Consider the following 21,152-nt stretch of genomic DNA (forward strand, 5'->3'; position numbering starts at 1 on the left):
GCAAATAAGTACTTCCTGATGGAGAGGTGCTGTCCTCAGTTTCCTGAGACTTTAAAAGACAAGGAAGACAAGCCTCTGCCTCAGATGATTGGATTCATTCCCCCAGGAAGAAGCAGCCAACCTCAAAGTCCTTTATCATTTTAGAACCATCAATATTCAAGTTCCCTTTATTTCATCTTTGATTTTAAAAGTATGTATTAAATGTCCACTCTGTGCAGACTATATGAGATGCTAGGTACCAGGTAAGGGACAGAAACACCTTCCTTCTGCTTCCCATCCTTGAGATAAGGACAATTTGAAAGGGAAGGAGACAGTTACATGTATTCTACCAGCCCCAACCCTTTAGATCATTGAGGAGGTTTGGTCCTGGAGGATGAGTGGATGGGGGCTGTGGGGAACAAGCACAGTCCTACTTACCCTTAATGCCACCCGGTGTACCACTTGCTGGGGATCGCTCTCTAGGATCACCCTGAAGAGACATAGAAAAGACCACTGTTCACTCTGTCCTGAAGGACCAACTTACTGTGGGGGAACTCTGGTCACTCAGCCCCCTTGCCTCAGGACAGGGGCAGTGGCCCCACCCGTCACCCCAGATCCAGGGAGGCCCGGGGAGGGCAGAGAACTCACCCTCCATCTACGATTTCATCCACAGCCAAGAAGAGCCCCTCCATGTTCTCCAGCAGAGCTCGCTTTTCTACATTTTTCCTGAGTCCCCAAGAGAAGAGAAAACCCAGCCTGGGTGTGAAAGGGATCCTAGGACATGGTCTGAGTTGCGGGAGCCTCAGCTAGACCAATGTATGTCTCCACTAAGCACACAAAGAAGTGAATAAGAACTTTCTGGCTAACCCATCCTAACACCCTTCCTACACTTCTTTGCTGAGTAAGGATCAGGAATGCCAAGAAAGAGATTCAAAATATACATACAGTCAATTTCTGCCTATTCGAGGGCTGATTTCCAGAGCTATGCTTTCTTTCCTATCTGCTATGATGCTGCTTACAACATTGCTCATGAACACTGACATTAGTGTGTGGAAAAAAGGAAATCCACAGAGCTAACACTCAATCTGGAGGTGGCAGGAGGTGAGGAGGGGCTGAGTGCAAACTCTATTCGCACTCAAGCTCTGACAAGCCTTCTAAGACTCTCCTTGCTCCCTCCCCTCCCCTGGTCTCCTTCCCCAGCTCTGCTCAGGCCTTGAAAAGAAGCCCAACTAGGGGGCTGGGAACCGCCAGGGCCCAGCATCCACCAGCCTCAGATCCGGTGGTTGGTGCACATGGCCAGTCACATCCGTCAGTTTGACTCTTTCACTAGATCACTGAAATGAAGCCTATTCATTCACCTGGCTGAGAAATAAATCATCCCCTTCCTGAGGAAATCTGAGCCATTCACCCTGCTGATTTTGTGGGGCTGAGAGCGCCTGCTGTTCTGCTCCGTCTGGATGGATGTCTGTACTGGGCTCACTGGGGAGCCCTGGATGTTTTCAGGAAAAGTATCTTATATCTCTTCTACGGCCCATCTACGTGGGGAGTAGAGGATGGCGGGGAGGTAGATGGGGAGGAGAGGGTAAAAGGCACATTCTTCCTGTTCTATAGAAGGAACAACTAAGGGCCGCATATGAAAAATTAGGAGTGGTGCCTCCATTCCCGAGGTGCTGATGTCGTATCCGGGACACTTCCCTTTCTCTATCTTGAATGTAAAGAATGAAGCCCAGGAGAACACTGTGAGGTGCTTGGAGCTCCGACAGAGCCACAGCAGGATGTGACAGGAGACACAGGGGCAAAGATTCTGCTCCCTCCCAATCCTTTCTCTCAGGAGAATTATTCCACAGGAGTAACACACTCCCCCATCCAGTCCTCCCCATCAGTGTAAATTACTCTGAAATAATAAGCCCAATTTCTCAAGGTAAATCAACTCCTTGCAGCCTCTGTTGAGCCCCCACAAATCCCTGGGCCCGAAGAAGAGCAACTTTCTCTCCCAAACAGATGTCAAGAATGGCCTGCTCACCTCAGCATCTGGCTCAATGAGTCGAAGAGGCAGTTCAGAACAGTCATGAGCATCAGCTATTTGGAGACAGAAGAAGCAGAAGGATAAAGTTCAAGGCCCCGAAAGCTGCTACCTGAAAACAAAACCCTCTAACTCATTAAGGATCAAAAGACACAGGCTTTCACAAAAGACCAGCAGCATATGGTGGAAGTGAGAGTAAAACAGGAAGAAGATAAAAATAAATTCTGCTTCATGATCTTGTAATTTGAGGTCTCTCTTTGACCAGACTGTTCAAACAACTTTCCTGTCAGTCTTCTGCGTGTATTTCCCAACTGTATATGTGTTACCCTATGTCTTAGAAAAATCATTAACCAAGCAATAGCTTAAGTCAGTTGTGCAGACAGCAAGGACTTTGGAGTCAGACAGATCTGGACGTGAATCCTCGCTGAAGCATTTCTAGATGTGTGACCCTGGGAAAGTTATCAGGTTGAACCACATGAAACAGCCACATCTGTAGTCCAACAGTGGTCAAATGTAAGTAATTTCATACAGTTCCTCAAGGTTTAGTTTAATCATCTATAAAACGAGGGCACTAGTGCCCAAAACTCACAGAGGTGCTACAAGGTTTAAATAACAATGCATTCTACAAAGCACTTACAGTGATAAGAATTCAGTAAGAACTGGTTTTCTCAAACTGTGACTTTTGCCTCAAATTATGTGGGGGCTTATTTTTACTTATCTACTCTCCTTAAAAGTTGTGACCTGAGGTAAATAGTTTTTCCTACATATGGGAAGAGGTTAGGGCTATACCCAGTCTTCAAAGAGCCACTCAGAATATATGGCTTCAATATGACCCGGAATATTGCCTAATTGGCCCAAACTCAGTCAGGTGTGGCTCATTCACAGGCGAACCCTGATCACAACTCAGAAATCCATCTTAAAAACACTAGGCAGGGAAGGCCATTGATAATGTATGTTAGTGTGTTATCAAAACATAGACGGTGTGTCCTAGGCGGACACAGAGAGAAAGCTGGGAAAGCTTGCGTTCCAGGTTGATTTAGTTGCTCGGCCATGTTTGTGAGGCTGACATGGATCTCGGACAACTTCATTAGCCAGTCAGAAGCCAAAGGCACACAGCAGTCCTTGGGCCCAGAACCAGTCACAAGGGCCTGCCAGCGGTTCAGGAGGTGAGAGCAGAGATGGCAGAGTGTGGGGATTCTCACCTCATTTTCATAGGAGCTGCCGATCACATAGAAATAGAGATCGATACTGCTTTTGTATACCACTGTCAGGCCTTCCAAGAGGGCAATTTCACCTGTGGGGATGGGTGGGGGGAACAAAGGTGGAAACAGTAGGTGGTCTGAGACTTGCAAGTAGGGCAAAGGCAGTTACCATGAATTAGTATTCAGCTATGTGGGGCTGAGAGAAGGTGGGTCTTAATGACCCCCACAAAGACCAAAGTTGACCTGCTTTTTATTTTCAGGTGATAGCAGAAGAAGGCAAGTATAAATGGGGGAGTCTAAGCATCTCCTTCTCTAACTGCTCCCCGCCCCTACTACCCTTATTTCCCTCCTTGTATATGAGACAGGATACTAGTCGATCCTTCGGAGGTGAAAACGCAGAGCGGTCACCTTTACAGACTTCCATTTACCTGCCCTAATGGATGCGGTACAATAAGCAGAGCTGCAGTTAAATTTGTCAAGTGAGGCTCATAAATCCAGGGACTAGACAGGTAGCTAACAGCCAACCTTCTAGCGCGGTATTCCCGCGTGAGGTACACTCACCTCCCCATTACATTTCTGAAGAGTTTATTATATGAGGGGAGGAGGAAAAAAAGAGAAAAAGGAGGCAGAGTCATTTCATCCTTCCTCCACAGTCCCATTGCTGCCCGCTTCCCGCTGTGGCTCCCCCCGGCCACCCACCATGGGGAGTAGGGAAAGGAAAACGACCTACTGTCAGTCCGATGGGTCTTGTTGAAAATGTTCTTCTCAAAGGCCTTTTGCTCCTTGACACTGGGGTAGGTGTCGTCATAGTACTGGTCAGAGGGAAGGAGACGGGTTGGGCTGTTAGAGCTGGAAGCCCAGGATGATTAGTGACTGTTTTGCCCTGGGTCTTGGATTGCTCCCCTTCAAGGGATGGGGTGAAGAGAAATACTGACAGGAAGAAGGGAGAACCACAGAGGTAGGGAATGGGCAGTGAGTAATCGGATAGAAAACAAATTTTTTAAGGACCCTGCTCTAAGCCACCCTACCTCATGGTTCCCAGGTTGGAAGGGCAAAAGGCCTAGAAGCCCTGTGAGGAGGCTCTGCCCCATCTGTACGCCAGGGCAGCAGCCCTGAGGCCATCCCAGGCGCCACCCCAGGTCAGGGAGCACTGCTAGAGAACACAGAAGGCACCAGCCCTCACTCACTGAGCAAGGCTGAGGAATTGGGAAGGGCTGCAATACCCTCCTCTGTAGAAGGACAAGCTCTGCCTGGGCTCTCGGCTCTCTGGTATTTTAGCTTCCTTTCCAGCAAACTCAAAGAAGCGGGAGGCAAGCTAGCACACCATGGAGCCCACTCCCAAGCTCTCCCTGGCACGGGGGCGGAGACGCAGGCTGCTAAATCGCTCTGCTCTTTAGGGGCTAATCCGTCGCAGTCAGCTGAAGACCTATGACAGGTCTGGCATTTAGTAACTGGATAACTGTTTCAAAAGGTGTCCTGCATAGTTACATCCAATTACAGGGAGGAACAGCTGGTGAATTCTAAACTAATCTCTACCTGCTGATTGATTTATGCGATGCTTGCCCGGAGTTAATACACCAGGGACAGAAAAAATTTCTCTAGGAGGGGGAGAATATGGAGGGAGAGGAGAGGGGTGTCCTTCCTCTTCTCTTTCAATGGATTCAAAGTTAGAAACATTGGACCAGGAAAGTCAGGAAGTAGCAAGCTTGGTAGTGACTGTGGATGTAGGGCTGGAACCGTGGAACTGCACGAGAATTCCCTGGAAAAACTCAGGCAGGATGATGGGGTAGAAGGGAAAGGGACAGGGGTGATGGGCCTTTGTAAGAAGCAGGCTGCTTCTTACATCCATACACTTCTTTGTTCAGAAACCAAGCTCCAAAGCTTTTCTCTCTTCTGATGTTGATGACAAAGTCTAAGGATGGGCAGGTAGGGAAGCAGGGCAACTAACAGACAGGAGCAGTTTAGGTTTTATCTGGAGTAGTCAGATAGAAGAATTCTCAAAATTATTTGTGGATGAATAGGAGTGAGTGGGGCCAGTCCCAAGATCCAAAACTCTGTCTTGCTTCTCAACTAATCTGAAAGGGAATCTCACCTTGGCAAAAAGTCGATCTCCATCATTGTCCAGAATCAGGATGGCTTTGACGGTATACAGGGAGGGTTCCTGAAGAGATATGAACATAGCTTCAGTCCTGAAGGCTCTTGCCACCACTCACAAACCAGATACCTTCTCTTAATCCTACTGGGGCTGCAATGGGTTACAGAGATGCCTCTGTATGTCCCCTATCCCAACCTGGTTAGACTTTGACATTTCCCACTGAGAATGACTGAGCGACAGATGAACTGAATTGAGGGAGGGGACTTTTCAACAAAGGACCCGGAGCAGTGCCAGAGAAACAATTTCTATGAGCCAGACTCACAGAGGGCTTAATCAAAGTAGGTCATGCTGTTATTTCCAAATATTATGCTATAGTTATTTTCCAAATTACTCTCCCTCCTCCCTGGTCTCCTATGCACAGGTGGGTATGGAATGTGACCAGATTAATTAATAAGCACTGCACGGGGCTATAGGAAAACAGGGTTGAATGCCCTAGTGTACTTGGAAGTTGCTGCAGTGGCGATGCAGAGGCATAAAGCAAGCCCTCCCTAAACCACCCACTCACTGAGCAGAGGGGAAGGAGCAGGCATGCGCACACGTACACACTCACACACAGACACAACAGTTCTGAATGCAGCCCAGGGAGACATCCATCTTCTAAGACTTCTCCGAGGATCCCAACTCCTCTACTATACCCTGACCACCACCACTTAACTTGCCAAAACAAAAACCAATCTGAATTTGGGGTCGTTAAGAAGCAGTAAGAAGAGGCTCCATCTAAGAAACACTGTGAAACCTGCAGATAAGGAGCAGGAGAGGAGTGGTCCTTCACCACGAAGAATCAACCTTTGAGTAAACTGGCTCTCATAAAGAAATGAGGGACTTCCCTGGTGGCCCAGTGGTTAAGACTCCATGCTTCCACTGTAGAGGGTATGGGTTTGTCCCGGGTTGGGAAACTAAGATTCTGCATGCCACACGGCACGGCCACAAAAAAAAAAAAAAAAAGAAAGAAAGAAAGAAATCAAGCATCTCAGCCTTAATGGTTACACTCAAACTCAAAGCATGTCACTTTGTAAAAGCTCCTCCACTTCTGCAACTTCCAGGGAACCAACTAACAGGAAAGGAGAAGAAGGGAAGGGAGATAGCGGTACATGTATGAAAGTGTTTGCAGGCTCAGAGTCCTTGACTATCAATGTTACTTACCATACATATTCTTCCCCTGTGCTATGAGACAAGGCTGATGCTTTGCTACCTCCATTTCCTGATCCTACTTAGGAAACCCACAGCTCTCACAGGGCCAAAAATATTCTCTATTCTCCAAGCATACATTTAACAAAGACCCAAAGGTGAGGAGGAAAGAATCGCTGCCAAGGATCTGTAGCTTCTACCAAGGTAAACTATCCTATGAGGCGCCAGGAGGTTTATGGTTCCAAGCAAAGAACGAACCTGAGCTCAAGGAGTTAAGAAGGAGAGGAAAGGGAACCCAGTATTTTGAGAACAGAATGATGAAGAATGTAAGCTTTCCCCACTTGGATTCTTGAGGACAGAAAATTTTGTTTCATTCACTGATTTATTACAAGTGTCCAGAATAATACACATACTAAATTCTCAATATTTATTGAATGATTATGAGAATAAATGAAGTTTGAGAGTAAGGTAAAAATTTGTTGATGCAATAAGCATCTAGGGGATTTCTCTTATAATTAGGCTTCCTCATACAGGTAGATTTTCTGGTGTGGTCCTTTTGGGTGACATTACTACCAACTCATCCTCCTCTGACGAACACTCCTTAGAAATGCCCATGCTATACACATTACTTTCTGGAATACTCTCTCAAACTGAGGGACTCTGTCTAGAAGAAGGAAGTCCTCTAGAGTCTCATCTAAAAGGTCACAAATACAGCAGCTTTCCCAACTCCTAATTCCCCACAGAATGATCTTCCCATAAGCAGGCTCAATTCTGTAGAAACCTGGATCCTTGATTCACCAACAGGGAGACACTCAGGGATTCTTTCCTTAATGAAGGAAAAGAAGTCCATCCGGAAGGGAATTCAGAAGAAATCATTTTCCCCACAGCCTCTTCCCTGGAAATCCTTGGCTCTGTTCAGGCTATCTGCAACCTTAGAGAGCTTCCCAATGGCTTAAACGGGCATTGATCTGGCACAGGTAACTCGTGCTTGCAGCCGCAGGGTCTGGCATCTCTAGAAAGAACGGGATCCCAAAGCAGAGGAAAACGGTTACGGCCACCAGCCAAGTCGGAGAGCCAGACAATCCTCTGTGGCCAACAGGGAAAGAGAGTGCCTAAAACAACTGGCAAAGAGGGGACAGATGCCTGGGTCCTGCTCCCGGCTCTTTTCACTGGCTTCCTAGAAGGCGCCATCAAGGAAACCCCCAAAATAGAAACATGAATCTTCCTGGGAAGGATAAAAGACAGGGCAAAGGCAGGGGAAGGAGAAGACCAGATGTGACTGTAAGTCTGAAAGGGCTAAGAAGGCACTAGAGAAAAGGCTGGTCATTTCAAACTTCCAAAGGAATGACCACTCTAAATAAAGCCGAGAACTTGGCCAGAGCTTCCACGCTGCTTTAGTTCTCCACTCGGCTACAGCCAGCCCGGCAGCTTCTCCTTTACTTCTCCTGCCACCTCCTGACTACAGCTGGTTCCACTTCAGCCTGGGGCCTTTACCTCTCAGGACTGTGTGTGTGTGGGTGGGGAGGGGGTAGGCAGGGGAGGGCCTGAAGTTCCTCTCATATCATAAAACCAGGCTGTTTAAAGGGCCCAGAAGCCATTACTGATAATGTAATTTCATTTTAAGTTTTTTGCAAAGGGCAAGTTTATAAACAACTCCCAGCTACTGAGAAGCAGCATTCCTGGACAATGGACTAGGCCTGACCTTGTTAACACATTAAATGCTGATTATTGAGAAAGACCCTACATGCTTAGGGACACATTCAAAGGATTTTTAAAGGCCTGTTCTTCCCTCCCACTCCCAAATGGGTAGCTGCTAGAAAGCTTTCGAGACAAAGTTCTGTGATGCACTGACTTTCAGAGAGCCACAGCCTGAGTGTATAACAGAACTTCACCTCAAATGCTAACAGTGACTGGAAATGATATACAGGCAGATTGGTCTGTGGGAGGTTGGGTGGCTCGGATTTTCATGTCCCTTTTTATTATCAAGAAAACTAGACTGTACTCCTCAGGAGAGCTGAAACAACACTGAACAAGCAACGAGACTGCTACAAACAAATCTTTGATCTCAATCAGAGGCTTCTGAAGCTTGGTGAAAAACAACATCTCCTGGTACCCCCTACCCCATCACACAGAGGACTAAAAGGGAAGAGTCACTCCTAGTGCTGCCCCCTGTGGGTCTTCAGGTGACCTGCAGCCTCCTCAGAACTATAATTATTAGCAAAAATATTCAAAAGGCAGCACTGGAGAAAAGCTCTTATCCGTGTGTCTTTTAAGTCAAACTATAAGAAATGGGCCCTGAAAAAGCATGGAATTAAGTCTGTTCACAATGTACAGTAAAAGGATACTCTGGGATAAGATTGTGATATGCCACCAGAAGAGGACCAGGGTAGTGTTTGGAGCAGGCACAGGATATTTGGGGATTATGACTATTTTATTTGATCTTTGGTGGGGGCGGGGGGAGAAGGCAGAAGGGAGGGAGCCAAGAAGACTTTGCGGAGTTAGAGGATGAGATCCACAAAGCTGAAAGGACATAAGTAAAAAATCTGGTTGAGATTTCTAGAAAGTTCTTCATTCTCTACTTATAAAGAAATCTTTATGGCCATGCCAGAAAGTAGTGCCCTGGCTTGAAAATAGGTCTCAATCAACTAGAAACAAGATGCTCTTTCCTTAAATCTATTTTATAAAGTAAAACCAAGGCTATAAAAAAACTAGGAGAAATTTCTAGATACCACTCCAGCTCCACATGGCTGAGCAGGTATTTTGCTCCCTGATTCTGTGCCAATTTCTAAAATGAAAAGCTCCTGTAGGTTTGAAGGCTCCAGTTTGCCAGCCACAAGCCTAGGGACTTCAGATGAGAAGAACTAGCTAAAGGTTTTAGCCAGAGAAAAACCATTTTCACATCCTACCCAAGGGTTTACTTAGATTCAGACAACACAGCTCAGGAAAGAAGAGGAGCCACAGGTACCACAGAACATTCCCCAGCCGACATGAGACCAAATGTTGGTTATTAAGAGGAAAGTGAACCCAAGTGTCAGGAAGGAAGAACTGATGGTAGGAAGAGCCACCCGGAAAGACTCTTCGGATCTGACACAGAAACAAAACAGAAAACCATGGTCACCGGACGTCTGCCACTACAAGAAAAAATGTTTCGATAACCTGATGAAATCCATGGACCTTGTGACCAGGAAAACACACATTCACAAATTTTTATGAGTTCAAGGAGTTCATAGACCTAGATTTAGAATTACATGAGATTCTCTCTGCAGACAGAAAGATGGTGTGGAGAGGGGAGAAAAAAAGGATAAATGAGTGATACTTTTGTAAACCACCCCCTAGCCTCTGCCGGGCACCGAATAATGACTTCAATGAACATGCGTGTGGCCTTCATAAATAAATGATTGAGAAAACTAACACAGCCAGCAGGGGGAGCTAAGGTCAGCACCACACCCCTCCAGCTTTCAGTGAGTAAATCCAGCAGCTCTGAGACAGGCAGGACAAAGATAATCAGATCCCAAACTCTTCAGGAATGCAGTTTCAGGTCCTTTCTTAAAATTCTGAAAGCCCATCTGCCAGAGAATTTTTTGCACAGAGGTTACACAGTCCCTAATTCTTCAGCTATTCTGGAAATGGAAGAATTACAAAAATGAGAGTCAAAGCGAGGAGTACTGCTATGAAGAGATGAACTGACAAGCAGAAATAGAGTACTCCTCAGGTGTGAAATATCTGAACCCTGAGAGCAACATTAGAACTTCCTGCTTGCCCCGTTGGATAATCCAAGAGCCCTCATTTAAGTATCACACAGCAAAGGGAAAACTCAAATGGGGCTAGATCTATTTCTGATGAGTCCTTAGTCATGATTTGTATCGTGATTTATTCCCCCCACCCGTGTGCTCCTGAAAACAAAAAGCTAGTCTCTGAAAGACTGAACTGACAGCCTCTGTGTTCATCTTTCAAGCTACTTGCTCCCCCAAATCAACCCTGAGACAGAACTGCTATCTTCTCCCCTAGTTTCAGCCTCCCTCTAAAATCTACACAAATAAAAGAAGCTAGAGAAAATTGGTAGACAGAATTATCCAGGCCAAATGGCTGTGGATGGGGATACCTACTTTAATAGTGGGAAATTTTAAAAGCCAAGTAAGGAGACCAAGGTTTCATCTGCAGCATGTAAGACTTAGATTACACAATAGCAAAGACTTCCTGAAGAGATGGGGGTGGTCAAACATCAGAAAAGGTGACAGGCTTGGGAGTCTAAGAACAGAACTCCTCTAATAATCTGATCTAAGAGAAAGCATAAACTGTGTGGAATCAGCAGAGGGAGATATGAGGCTCTGGCCAGTACAGGTATCTCAACATGTGCATGGACTCAACCTCCCAATCCATCTTCATCAAAGCTGTCCATGGGCACGCTGCCTTCCATCTTACTAATTACTCTATCATAAGTGGGTAGGTAGGCACTGATTCTTTATCCCTGTTCCATCCTTTATTTGCTTCTCAGTTTTCTTGTCAGTATCCTGACTCTAACCAAGTCACGTTGACGGAGTAAAGCAAGAAAACAATAGCAAGTATCTAGCTGAAAAAGAGACCCTAAATCTGCCACTAGGTTCCCTCAAATATCTGGATAATTGCATTCATCCTCCCAAGGAAGACCTGGCTTCTCAGGGGTCTGGCTTTCTTCACATGGAGGCCCCCTCCTCCTCCTTTGACCATGTGACAGCTCCCCTAGACCTCTGATATAATTTATACCTTGCCAGGGACCAACTCTTTCCCACCACTGTGAAGGAGAGGGAAAAAATATATATAAATACGTCGGAAATCTATAACGAGGTCTTCTTGGAGGGCAAGACATGGGGAGAGTTAGAAGCAGCGTCAATTGCTCTTTGGGGGTTTTAGTTCAAGCCGAGGTCTGCTTCCAGCAATCAACCATTAAAACAAGCCGGCCAGAGTAACAGCACAGTTTATTCTGATCATTTAATTTGAAGTGTCAATAAATTAAACTTCAATCAATTAAACTAGGTGTGCAATAACCCAGATGGACACCCCGACACCAACATAATCACAATAAAAATTTTTATGGCTGCCAGGGACCTCACTGGGGGCAGTGCTGGCACTGCTCACGCCCTAGCTGAGAAATATATCTCCACAGTGCAGGAATGAGGAGATTGCTTCTCCTAACGAAATGGACCAGCCAGGCACCGGCAAGGACGCAGCTGGGAGAGGGGCACAGGGGACTGCCAGGAATGAGATGGGAGTGCTTTGGGGGCTTAATGTAATTGATACCTTTGCCCAGAGCAGGGGAAGGGGGCATTTAGGCCAAGTACCTCTACTGTTAGTGCCAAAAGAATTTAACAAAAGCCCCATTAAGATGATTCAGGAAGCGAAGGCCATAGAGCAATATCAGCCTTTAAAAGTCATTGATGTATTCTGCATAGTTTCTTCCTCCAATATATACACATACTCCTGTGTGCACTCTGGATTCCCTGATTACTGAATGAGGCTTAGAATTCAGGATCTGGTCATTGTTTTAGGACAGAAATTTACAAAGGGGAGAGAAAGAATAGAATTAAGAAGTCTAGTCCATAAAGCACTGGAAAAGCTCTAAGAAAGTGAATCCAGAGAGGACTAAGAAAAATGAAACCTATGAGGAAGATTTAAAGATCTGGACTGCTAGAGTAATTCAGTTTTGATGAAAAAAAGGGTAAAAGAGGGAAGGAGGAAGGGGATACGTCATTATCTTTAAGATTCCAGAGGTTATTAATGGAGAATGGTGACCTGCAGAGATACCTCTCCATTCACAACAGAGAACCAACAGAAAAGAGCATGAAAGAGGAAGGTGTGTCCAGGCCAGGAGCATTAATATCAAGCACTAGGAATGGAAGATGAAAGGGTCTCTTTCCGTAGAAAAGAACCTGAGAAAGATTAGACAAATGTGCTTGAAAGGTAGGAACGGACCACTTAATTCAAGAAAGAAACGTGACCCATTGTAAAGTACATAAATGAAGGGAACGTATTAGCATCACTGACTCAATGGACCTGTTGTCGTTGCTGTTCAGTCCCTCAGTCGTCTCCAACTCTTTGCAGTCCCACGGACTGTAGCATGCTAGACGTGTGTGTCCTTCACTATCTTCCAGAGTTTGCTCAAGCTCTTGTCTATTGAGTCGGTAATGCCATCCAACCATCTCATCTACTGTCGTCCCCTTTGCCTCCTGCCTTCAATCTTTCCCAGCATCAGGGTCTTTCCAATGAGTTGGCTCTTCATATCAGGTGGCCAAAGTACTAGAGCTTCAGCTTCAGCATCAGTCCTTTCAGTGAATATTCGGGGTTGATATCTTTTAGAATTGTCTGGTTTAATCTCCTTGCTCTCCAAGGGACTCTCAAGAGTCTTCTCCAGCACCACAGTTCGAAGGCATCAATTCTTTGGCACTCAGCCTTTTTTACTGTCCAGCTCTCACATCTGTATGTGACTCCTGGAGAAACCATAGCTTTGACTATATAGACCTTTGTTGGCAAAGTAATGTCTCTGCTTTTTAATACACTGTCTAGGGTTTTCATAGCTTTTCTTCCAAGGGGTAAGCTTCTTTTAATTTCATGGCTGCGGTCACCATCTGCAGTGATTTTGGAGCCCAAGAAAATAAAGTCTGTCACTGTTTCCATTGTTTCCCTATCTATTTGCCATGAAGTGACTGGACTAGATGCCACAACCTTCGTTTTTTGAATGTTGTGGACCTGAGTTTGAGCAAACTCCAGGAGATAGTGAAGGACAGTGAAGCCTGGTGTGCTGCAGTCCAAGGGGTCACAGAGTTGGACACAACTTAGCGACTAGACAACAACAACAATTGGTATTTAGAAATTTCCATAATCAGATCAAATTTCAAATGATGGTTCTTTTTGACACCTCCCCCCACTTTACTTACCCTTCTCCTTAGTATCCTATGGCTATGTGTCTTGTAAAGGTGAGGATTGAATACACTTTGATCAGATTTTCCCAGAGGGCCAGTCAAACCAGGAAACAGACATGTGAGAGGAAGTAGCCTAAAAGAACTTTAGAAGAGGTCTGCCTTCTCTAAGAAGCAGTTTGTTAAATACTGGTAGCTCAAACGGTAAAGAATCTGCCTGCAATGCAAGAGACCTAGGTTCAATCCTTGGGTCAGGAAGATCCCCTAGAGAAGGGCATGGCAACCCACTCCAGTATTCTTGCCTGGAGAATTCCATGGACAGAGGAGCTTGGCAGGATACAGTCCATGGAGTCACAAAAAGTCAGACACAACTGAGTGACTAATACTTTCACTTTCACCCAGATACAATCAACACTTTAGCTCAATAGGAAGCTCAGGTAAAAGTTCAGGGAATTCCTTATACTTTTCACAATGAAGATGGTGACCCAAGAATTAGAAGATGCCACTGAGCAGACAGAGAAGGGGATGAGATAAAAAGAACAGTGAGAAAGGGTGATTCTGAATCAGATGGAGCTGTATTTTGTGGATCAGAATGTGAGGGTAGTGAGAAGAGAAAAATTTAGGGAATACCACCTGATTCTCAACCAGGGTTCCACATCTGAAACACTGAATACTGAAAATTATTTAATACTATTTTTTTACTCCTCCCAAAGATAGTATTTAAAACTAGTGACACTGTGTATATAGAGAAGTTGATTCATTACATACAATGATGTCTTAGGGCATCAGGGCTTAATTCTCCCCTGGAACTCCAGTTGAGAAGGGCTGGAATGGTGAGAAAGATACATAAGTTCTTAATTGGGGGCCCAAAATATATTGAAAATAGTAAAGAGCACACACATTTAAAAATGTTGGGAAGCACAGACAAAGAGGAAAGAAATTACTAATATGATATTCTAAGAACTCTGGTGACCAAATCTAGCCATCTCATCCTCTGTCGTCCCCTTCTCCTCCTGCCTCCAATCCCTCCAAGCATCAGAGTCTTTTCCAATGAGTCAACTCTTCGCATGAGGTGGCCAGAAAGTGAAGAGGAACTAAAAAGCCTCTTGATGAAAGTGAAACAGGAGAGTGAAAAAGTTGGCTTAAAGCTCAACATTCAGAAAACTAAGATCATGGCATCTGGTCCCATCACTTCATGGCAAATAGATGGGAAACAGTGGAAACATGTCAGACTTTATTTTGGGGGGCTCCAAAATCACTGCAGATGGTGACTGCAGCCATGAAATTAAAAGATGCTTACTCCTTGGAAGGAAAGTTATGACCAACCTAGATAGCATATTCAAAAGCAGAGACATTACTTTGCTAACAAAGGTCCATCTAGTTAAGACTGGTTTTTCCAGTGGTCACTTATGGATGTGAGAACTGGACTGTGAAGAAAGCTGAGCACTGAAGAATTGATACTTTTAAACTGTGGTGTTGGAGAAGACTCTTGAGAGTCCCTTGGACTGCAAGGAGATCCAACCAGTCCATCCTAAAGGAGATCAGTCCTGGGTGTTCACTGGAAGGACTGATGCTGAAGCTGAAACTCCAATCCTTTGGCCACCTCATGCGAAGAGTTGACTCACTGGAAAAGACCCTGATGCTGGGAGGGATTGAGGGCAGGAGAAGGGGACGACAGAGGGTGAGATGGCTGGATGGCATCACCGACTCGATGGACATGAGTTTGGGTAAACTCTGGGAGTTGGTGATGGACAGGGAGGCCTGGCGTGCTGCGATTCATGGGGTTGCAAAGAGTCGGACACGACTGAGCGACTGAACTGAATCCCTATATTTGCCATTTTGAAAGAGGGATATTGAAACCTGTTACTCTCTTTAACCCGATGAGGATCTGGAAGTGTACATGTGAAGAGCTGAAGGGGGGTAAAAAAGGCAAAAAATGAACATAGAGTTTATTCAATTAAGGAAGAAGCTGGGAGTTAAATTCCTATACATTACACATACATATATATGTTAACAACCCCACGTTTGAAACGGGTGGGGCACTTTTGAGTTTCTGCTCAGTTCTAAAGAAGAGGTAATAGTATTTTATTTTTTTGAACAAGCAAAAAGGATTATATGGACAGGGGATGTAACACGCCTCTTTAGTCACCAAAGTTCTTACATAACCAGAGAAGAGTTGGCATCCCAGATCCTACAGTAGTAAGAATTCCCAAAATTTAAATGAACCGGAAAAAAGAGAACAGAATAAGAAGTCTGAGAAAACATTCCACAATCCAACACTAACTCTTATCAGGTATTCCAGAACTCTAATGGAATACTGATTCCTTATGACGACAAAATCTACATAGTAGGAAATCGAAGAAGAAATAGTTTTAAGGTCTACGACAGGGAATTATCAACGGAGAGTTGCACTGTGACAAGTTGTTTGTGATGACAAACACCTGCACTCTATTCTTACAATTTGAGGCGAGTTTGGAGATTTGGGGGAACTCAAATCACAGTATCATCCACAATGCGCATAATCAGAGAGAATCTGAAGGACCCCAATGCAGTACGCTTATGATCCTATGTGTCCTAAGGACTCCATGTGCTCCCTTCAACTTTCCACCAACTCTGCCCTATCCCCGGCACAGCTTCCTACTCTAAACCGAGGCTTTAGCTCCGGCACTAGGCCACAGGCTTATTCCAGGGACCTGCAAAACGTTCGGACCCCGAGGATTACCCGGAACTCCCCTTTCTACCCCCTCCCACTCAGACTGAACCCCGACTCCCAGCCCCCCTGGACATTGCAGCATCTCGGCTGCCCCTCCAGCTCCTACCAAAATCAGCGCCTCCATCTTGCCCCGCAGCTGGTGCCGACGTGGAGCCACAGAGGCAACGCCGCCTCTGATTGGCCCTACGCCCTCATTAGATCCCGCCTAGAATGAAGGTTATTGGACGCCCAAATGTCATCTATTATTTTATTGGCCAATCAGTGTACCAGTTTGCTTAGCGGAAGCAAGGTGTCCAGCCAGAAGGCGCAGGTATTTGATTGTCAGTTTAAACATTCAATAAAACGACAAAACCTCACGGCTGAATGGAGCGGGAAGGTCAGAGGGGCGGGGTTGTTTCCATGGGGAACAGAGGAAGCGATTATTAATTTTCAATTGGCCTGGCGGAGGGCACGTGATATCGTCGGCCGGATTTAGTAACTTTAATTCGCACTCTCTTTAGGGGGCGCTGTGTCTCTTTGGCCCTTAACACTGGCAGGTCTTGATGTAATCCTACCGGAATCTTCATTCCGGAGCCTCCATTGGGTCCCCGATGTCCACGGTTGCTTTGGCAATCACTACTAGCTCTTCCTTCAGATTCTCTCAGATCACTTCAGTATACACAAAGTCTGCACAGTCATAAAATAAAGCCACAAGACGACCAGCGTGTTACTTTGATAAAAGAAGGCCGCTAGAGGTTGATTGCTAACAGTAACAATCTACCCTAGGTGGAGTCCCAGACTTCGCTTGATCCAGAGAAGGACAAGAAGCTAGTGAGTTTTCTAAAAGCAGATTTTCTTTGGCCCGCCGTGAAACGGGCTTTGAGAGCTTTGGATACTGAGGGACACGGGGATAAAGGGTCCAGGATAAGGAACGATGTAGGGAACAGGGTATGCGGTTTTCCAGTAGGGACAAGCCGTTGCAAAATGAGAAAAGAGAAGTTTACTGTATGCAGAGATTTCACAATAGGGAGGGATTTTGATGAAGTTTAGCTTTCCTCACCCGTCAATTTCTTGGTCCCTGACGTTTCTTAGGTCAGGGACACCTTTATTTGCCTTATATGTGTGTTAGTCGCTAGTTGAGTCCAACTATTTGCAACCCCATAGGCTGTAACCCACCAGGCTTCTTTGTCTATGGAATTCTCCAGGCAACAATACTGGAGTGAGTAGCCATTCCCTTCTCTGAGGAATCTTCCTGGCCCAGGGATGGAACCTGGGTTTCCTGCATTACACTCGAATTCTTTACCATCTGAACTATCAGGGAAGCCCTTATTGCCTTATATTGTCCCTAAAGGTTTTTGTGGGTTTGGTTTTTTAAAATTCATCTCTAACAGTTATGTCTTTAGTAGCTCTCCAAAAAGAGTATCCAAACCCAGGAGTTTTTCTAAAAATTTCAGAGCAGAATCAGAGTGCCTAAGAGGAAAGTATGCTGCTGCTGTTAAGTCGCTTCAGTCATGTCAGACTCTGGGCGACCGCATAGACAGCAGCCCACCAGGCTCCCCTGTCCCTGGTATTCTCCAGGCAAGAACACTGGAGTGGATTTCCATTTCCTTCTCCAAGAGAAAAGTATAAAGCAATACAAAACAAACTACAGAGCTAACATATGCTATGAAGGAAGGTGTCTGATTTTCTGGTAATGTCCCAGGAGACAAGCCCCAAATCTGGGAGAAGCAAAGGTTTAGCCTTTATCTATTTCCATGTGGAGTCATTCAAACATTTAGCATTGTGCCTGAAATCACAAGATAGTCTTTGGCTTGGCAGTTTAATGATATTAGTAACATTTACTGACTATGTACCAGGTACATCTACATCTTTAACTATGTTATTTAATATATTTTTTAAAAAACGTATAAAGTAGATGGTTACTACTCCCATTTTACAGATGAGAGAAGTGGAGCTCGGAGCAGTTAAGTAATTTACTTAAGGCCATACAACTATTAATTGGTAGCCATACATTTGATCAGGGGCTTCCCTGATGGCTCAGTGGTACAGAGTCTGCCTGCAATGCAGGAGTAACGGGTTCAATCCCTAGGTCAGGAAGATCCCCTGGAGAAGGAAATGGAAACCTACTCCAGAATTCTTGCCTGGGACATCCCATGGACAGAGGAGCCTTGTGGGCTACAGTTCATGGGGTCGCAAAGAGATGGACACAAATGAGTGACTAAACAGTGCATTCGAGCACAGGGGGTCTGGTTCTAAAACCGTGTTCTTATCCACGATCCACTCCTCTGACCTGTGATACAGCCTTTCTTGTAGCCTAGTCCTACCTAAAGTAGCCTATACCAGTGCCAGATGTTCTCTAGGGACCAAGAGGAAAAATATGTGATGTGGTTGGTTTGTGGGAGGTGGCTGACTCCTCTTTCTTTGTGGAGTAACTGACAAATTTTAACAGTTAGACATTGTTGCAGAAAATGGCTGATTCTTAGCTCTCCAGCCTCTTGAGTAACTGTGCTGCAGAGGGAAGACACCTACCTGGCTGGATGCGAGTCATTAGTTCTCGTCAGTGACTTTGTCTTAATAAAGTCCTTATATCATCTCTGGACTATAGCTGCCACTTTGTAAAATGGCTCAGACCAGAGCTTTTTAGGGTCCAACATAGTGTTAAAGTTCTATGGTCATAGAACTTCGTGGTCATTGCTGTTCCTGCTTCCTCTCCTCTTTACCTGGAAAACCTTTAAGAACTAATCAAGTGGAAAATGCATGTTGCCCGCCCCCACACTCTCTGTCTATATATGCATATAAAATCATGTATGCTGCTGCTGCTAAGTCGCTTCAGTCGTGTCCGACTCTGTGTGACCCCATAGATGGCAGCCTACGAGGCTCCCCCATCCCTGGGATTCTCCAGGCAAGAACACTGGAGTGGGTTGCCACTTCCTTCTCCAATGCATGAAAAAGTGAAAGTGAAGTTACTCAGTCGTGTCCGACCCTCAGCGACCCCATGGACTGCAGCCTTCCAGGCTCCTCCGTCCATGGGATTTTCCAGGCAAGAGTACTGGAGTGGGGTGCCATTGCTCCATGTTTTCTAGGTGTCCTAAAATGTGTGGGTGCTATTTTAAAAGGAGAAAAGTAAGCTATTGTATGTTTTTAAAGGGCAAAATCAACATCCTCTCCCCACATAGCCTTGCATGATATTCCTAGGTGAAGTTAGACACTTCCTCCTTGCCGCCATCCTTGGCTCTGGTCATAGTCATGTTGTAATGCATGCGTGTGTGTGTGTGTGTGTGTGTGTATGTTAGTCGCTCAGTGAGTCCAACTCTTTGCGACCCATGGACTGTAGCCTGCCAGGCCACTTTGTCCATGGAACCAATTCTCTAGTCAAGAGTAACTGGAGTGGGTTGACATTCCCTTCTTCAGGGGATTGTCCCAACTCAGGATTGAACCTCGGTCTTTGGCATTGCAGAGAGATTCTTTACCATTTGTGCCACCAGGGAAGCCCCCATATTGTAATACATCAATCTTACTCACCAGACTTGCCATCTAAGGCAGTGGTTTGTCCCATTCATTTTGTTTCCTTAGCATCTAGTCTTCAAATGGTAAATATTCCGTGTTTACCGAATAGAATGAATATTTGTGAAAATGCAAAAAACAAGGTTGAATGAGCAAGGTCAAAGGGGAGTTTACAATTAAATGCTGCTGGAAGAAGCACAAGCTGAAATCAAGATTGCCAGGAAAAATATCAATAACCTCAGATATGCAGATGAAACCACCCTTATGGCAGAAATTGAAGAAAAACTAAAGAGCCTCTTGATGAAAGTGAAAGAAGAGAGTGAAAAAGTTGGCTTAAAGCTCAACATTCAGAAAACGAAGACCATGGCATCTGATCCCATCACTTCATGGCAAATAGATGGGGAAACAGTGGAAACAGTGACTGACTTTATATTTTTGGGCTCCAAAATCACTGCAGATGGTGACTGCAGCCATGAAATTAAAAGATGCTTACTCCTTGGAAGGAAAGCTATGAACAACCTAGATAGCATATTAAAAAGCAGAGACATTACCTTGCCAACAAAAGTCTGTCTAGTCAAGACTATGGTTTTTCTAGTAGTCATGTATGGATGTGAGAGTTGGACTATAAAGAAAGCTGAGCGCCCAAGAATTGATGCTTTTGAACTGTGGTAGTGGAGAAGACTCTTGAGAGTCCCTTGGAATGCAAAGAGATCCAACCAGCCCATCCTAAAGAAAATCAATCCTGATTATTCATTGTAAGGACTGATGTTGAAGCTGAAACTCCAATCCTTTGGCCACCTGATGCTAAGAACTGACTCATTTGAAAAGACCCTGATGCTGGGAAAGATTGAAGGCAGGAGGAGAAGGGGACGACAGAGGATGAGATGGTTGGATGGCATCATGGACTCAATGGACATGAGTTTGAGTAGGCTCTGGGAGTTGGTGATGGACAGGAAGGCCTCGAGTGTTGCAGTCCATGGGGTCGAAAAGAGTTGGACACAACTGAGCAACTGAACTGAACTGAAGGAGCACAGATATTGAGAAGGAAGTGATCCCTAGGGATTTGGGGTTGAGGTCTTCAGGAGAGTTTCAGTGAGGTGTTCAGGATTTGGGGGTGAGGTTTTCAGGTGAGAGTTCAGGAGAAAAGGAGCTGTTGAGTTAGGACTTGATTCATTTATGCATTGATGGAGTGATAAGTAGGGTTTAGTGTGAATTAAGGGATAGAGGCTAAGACGTGTAAGAAATTTTTTTTTACTTTTTTAAATTTTAAAATAGGGGACTTCTTTGGCAGTCCAGTGGTTAAGAATCTACCTTCAAATGCAGGGGATATGGGTTTGATCTCTGGCTGTTGTAAGTAAGATCTCACATGCCATGGAGCAATGACGCCTGAGTGCAGCAGCTAAGACCCAGTGAAGCCAAATAAATTAATTATTTTTAAATTGTAAAATACATGAAAATAGTTTATTTTTATTCATAATGTAAAATTTGCCATCTTAACCATTTTTAAATGGTTCAAGTTGAGTGGCATTAAGTATATTCATACTGTTACACAACCATCACCACTCTCCATCTCCAG

The 21,152-nt window shown here is 45.0% G+C and overlaps 2 protein-coding genes and 1 non-coding gene across 11 annotated transcripts in view; 1 reads left to right on the forward strand and 2 right to left on the reverse strand.

The window, feature by feature from the left end:
• The window catches only part of GPR84 (G protein-coupled receptor 84), a 19,177-nt gene extending 15,972 nt beyond the window's left edge, over positions 1-3,205 (forward strand). The window contains exon 3 of one of the 5 annotated variants that reach the window (XM_059886631.1): positions 1,920-3,205. In XM_059886631.1, coding sequence (XP_059742614.1) covers positions 1,920-2,051 — 132 coding nt within the window. In that variant the 3' untranslated portion in view covers positions 2,052-3,205. Of the gene's footprint in view, positions 1-652 lie in introns of all 5 variants that reach the window. The other 4 variants (XM_059886632.1, XM_059886634.1, XM_059886633.1 and 1 more) reach the window with 4 other exon arrangements.
• Positions 1-16,242, reverse strand: part of COPZ1 (COPI coat complex subunit zeta 1) — a 19,317-nt gene extending 3,075 nt beyond the window's left edge. For 4 of the 5 annotated variants that reach the window (XM_005206091.5, XM_059886106.1, XM_059886105.1 and 1 more), the window contains exons 1-7: positions 16,200-16,242; positions 5,297-5,365; positions 3,935-4,016; positions 3,205-3,296; positions 2,003-2,058; positions 628-705; positions 418-469 (exon numbers count right to left, since the gene is read on the reverse strand). In XM_005206091.5, coding sequence (XP_005206148.1) covers positions 418-469; positions 628-705; positions 2,003-2,058; positions 3,205-3,296; positions 3,935-4,016; positions 5,297-5,365; positions 16,200-16,217 — 447 coding nt within the window. In that variant the 5' untranslated portion in view covers positions 16,218-16,242. 5 annotated transcript variants of the gene reach the window in all.
• MIR148B (microRNA mir-148b) lies at positions 8,302-8,391 on the reverse strand. Its single transcript, NR_031370.1, has one exon. It is a non-coding gene; the product is annotated as a microRNA mir-148b (primary transcript).
• Positions 16,243-21,152: the final 4,910 nt, after the last annotated feature.

Source organism: Bos taurus, chromosome 5 (assembly GCF_002263795.3).
Source record: "Bos taurus isolate L1 Dominette 01449 registration number 42190680 breed Hereford chromosome 5, ARS-UCD2.0, whole genome shotgun sequence".
NCBI classification, from domain to species: Eukaryota; Metazoa; Chordata; class Mammalia; order Artiodactyla; family Bovidae; genus Bos; species Bos taurus.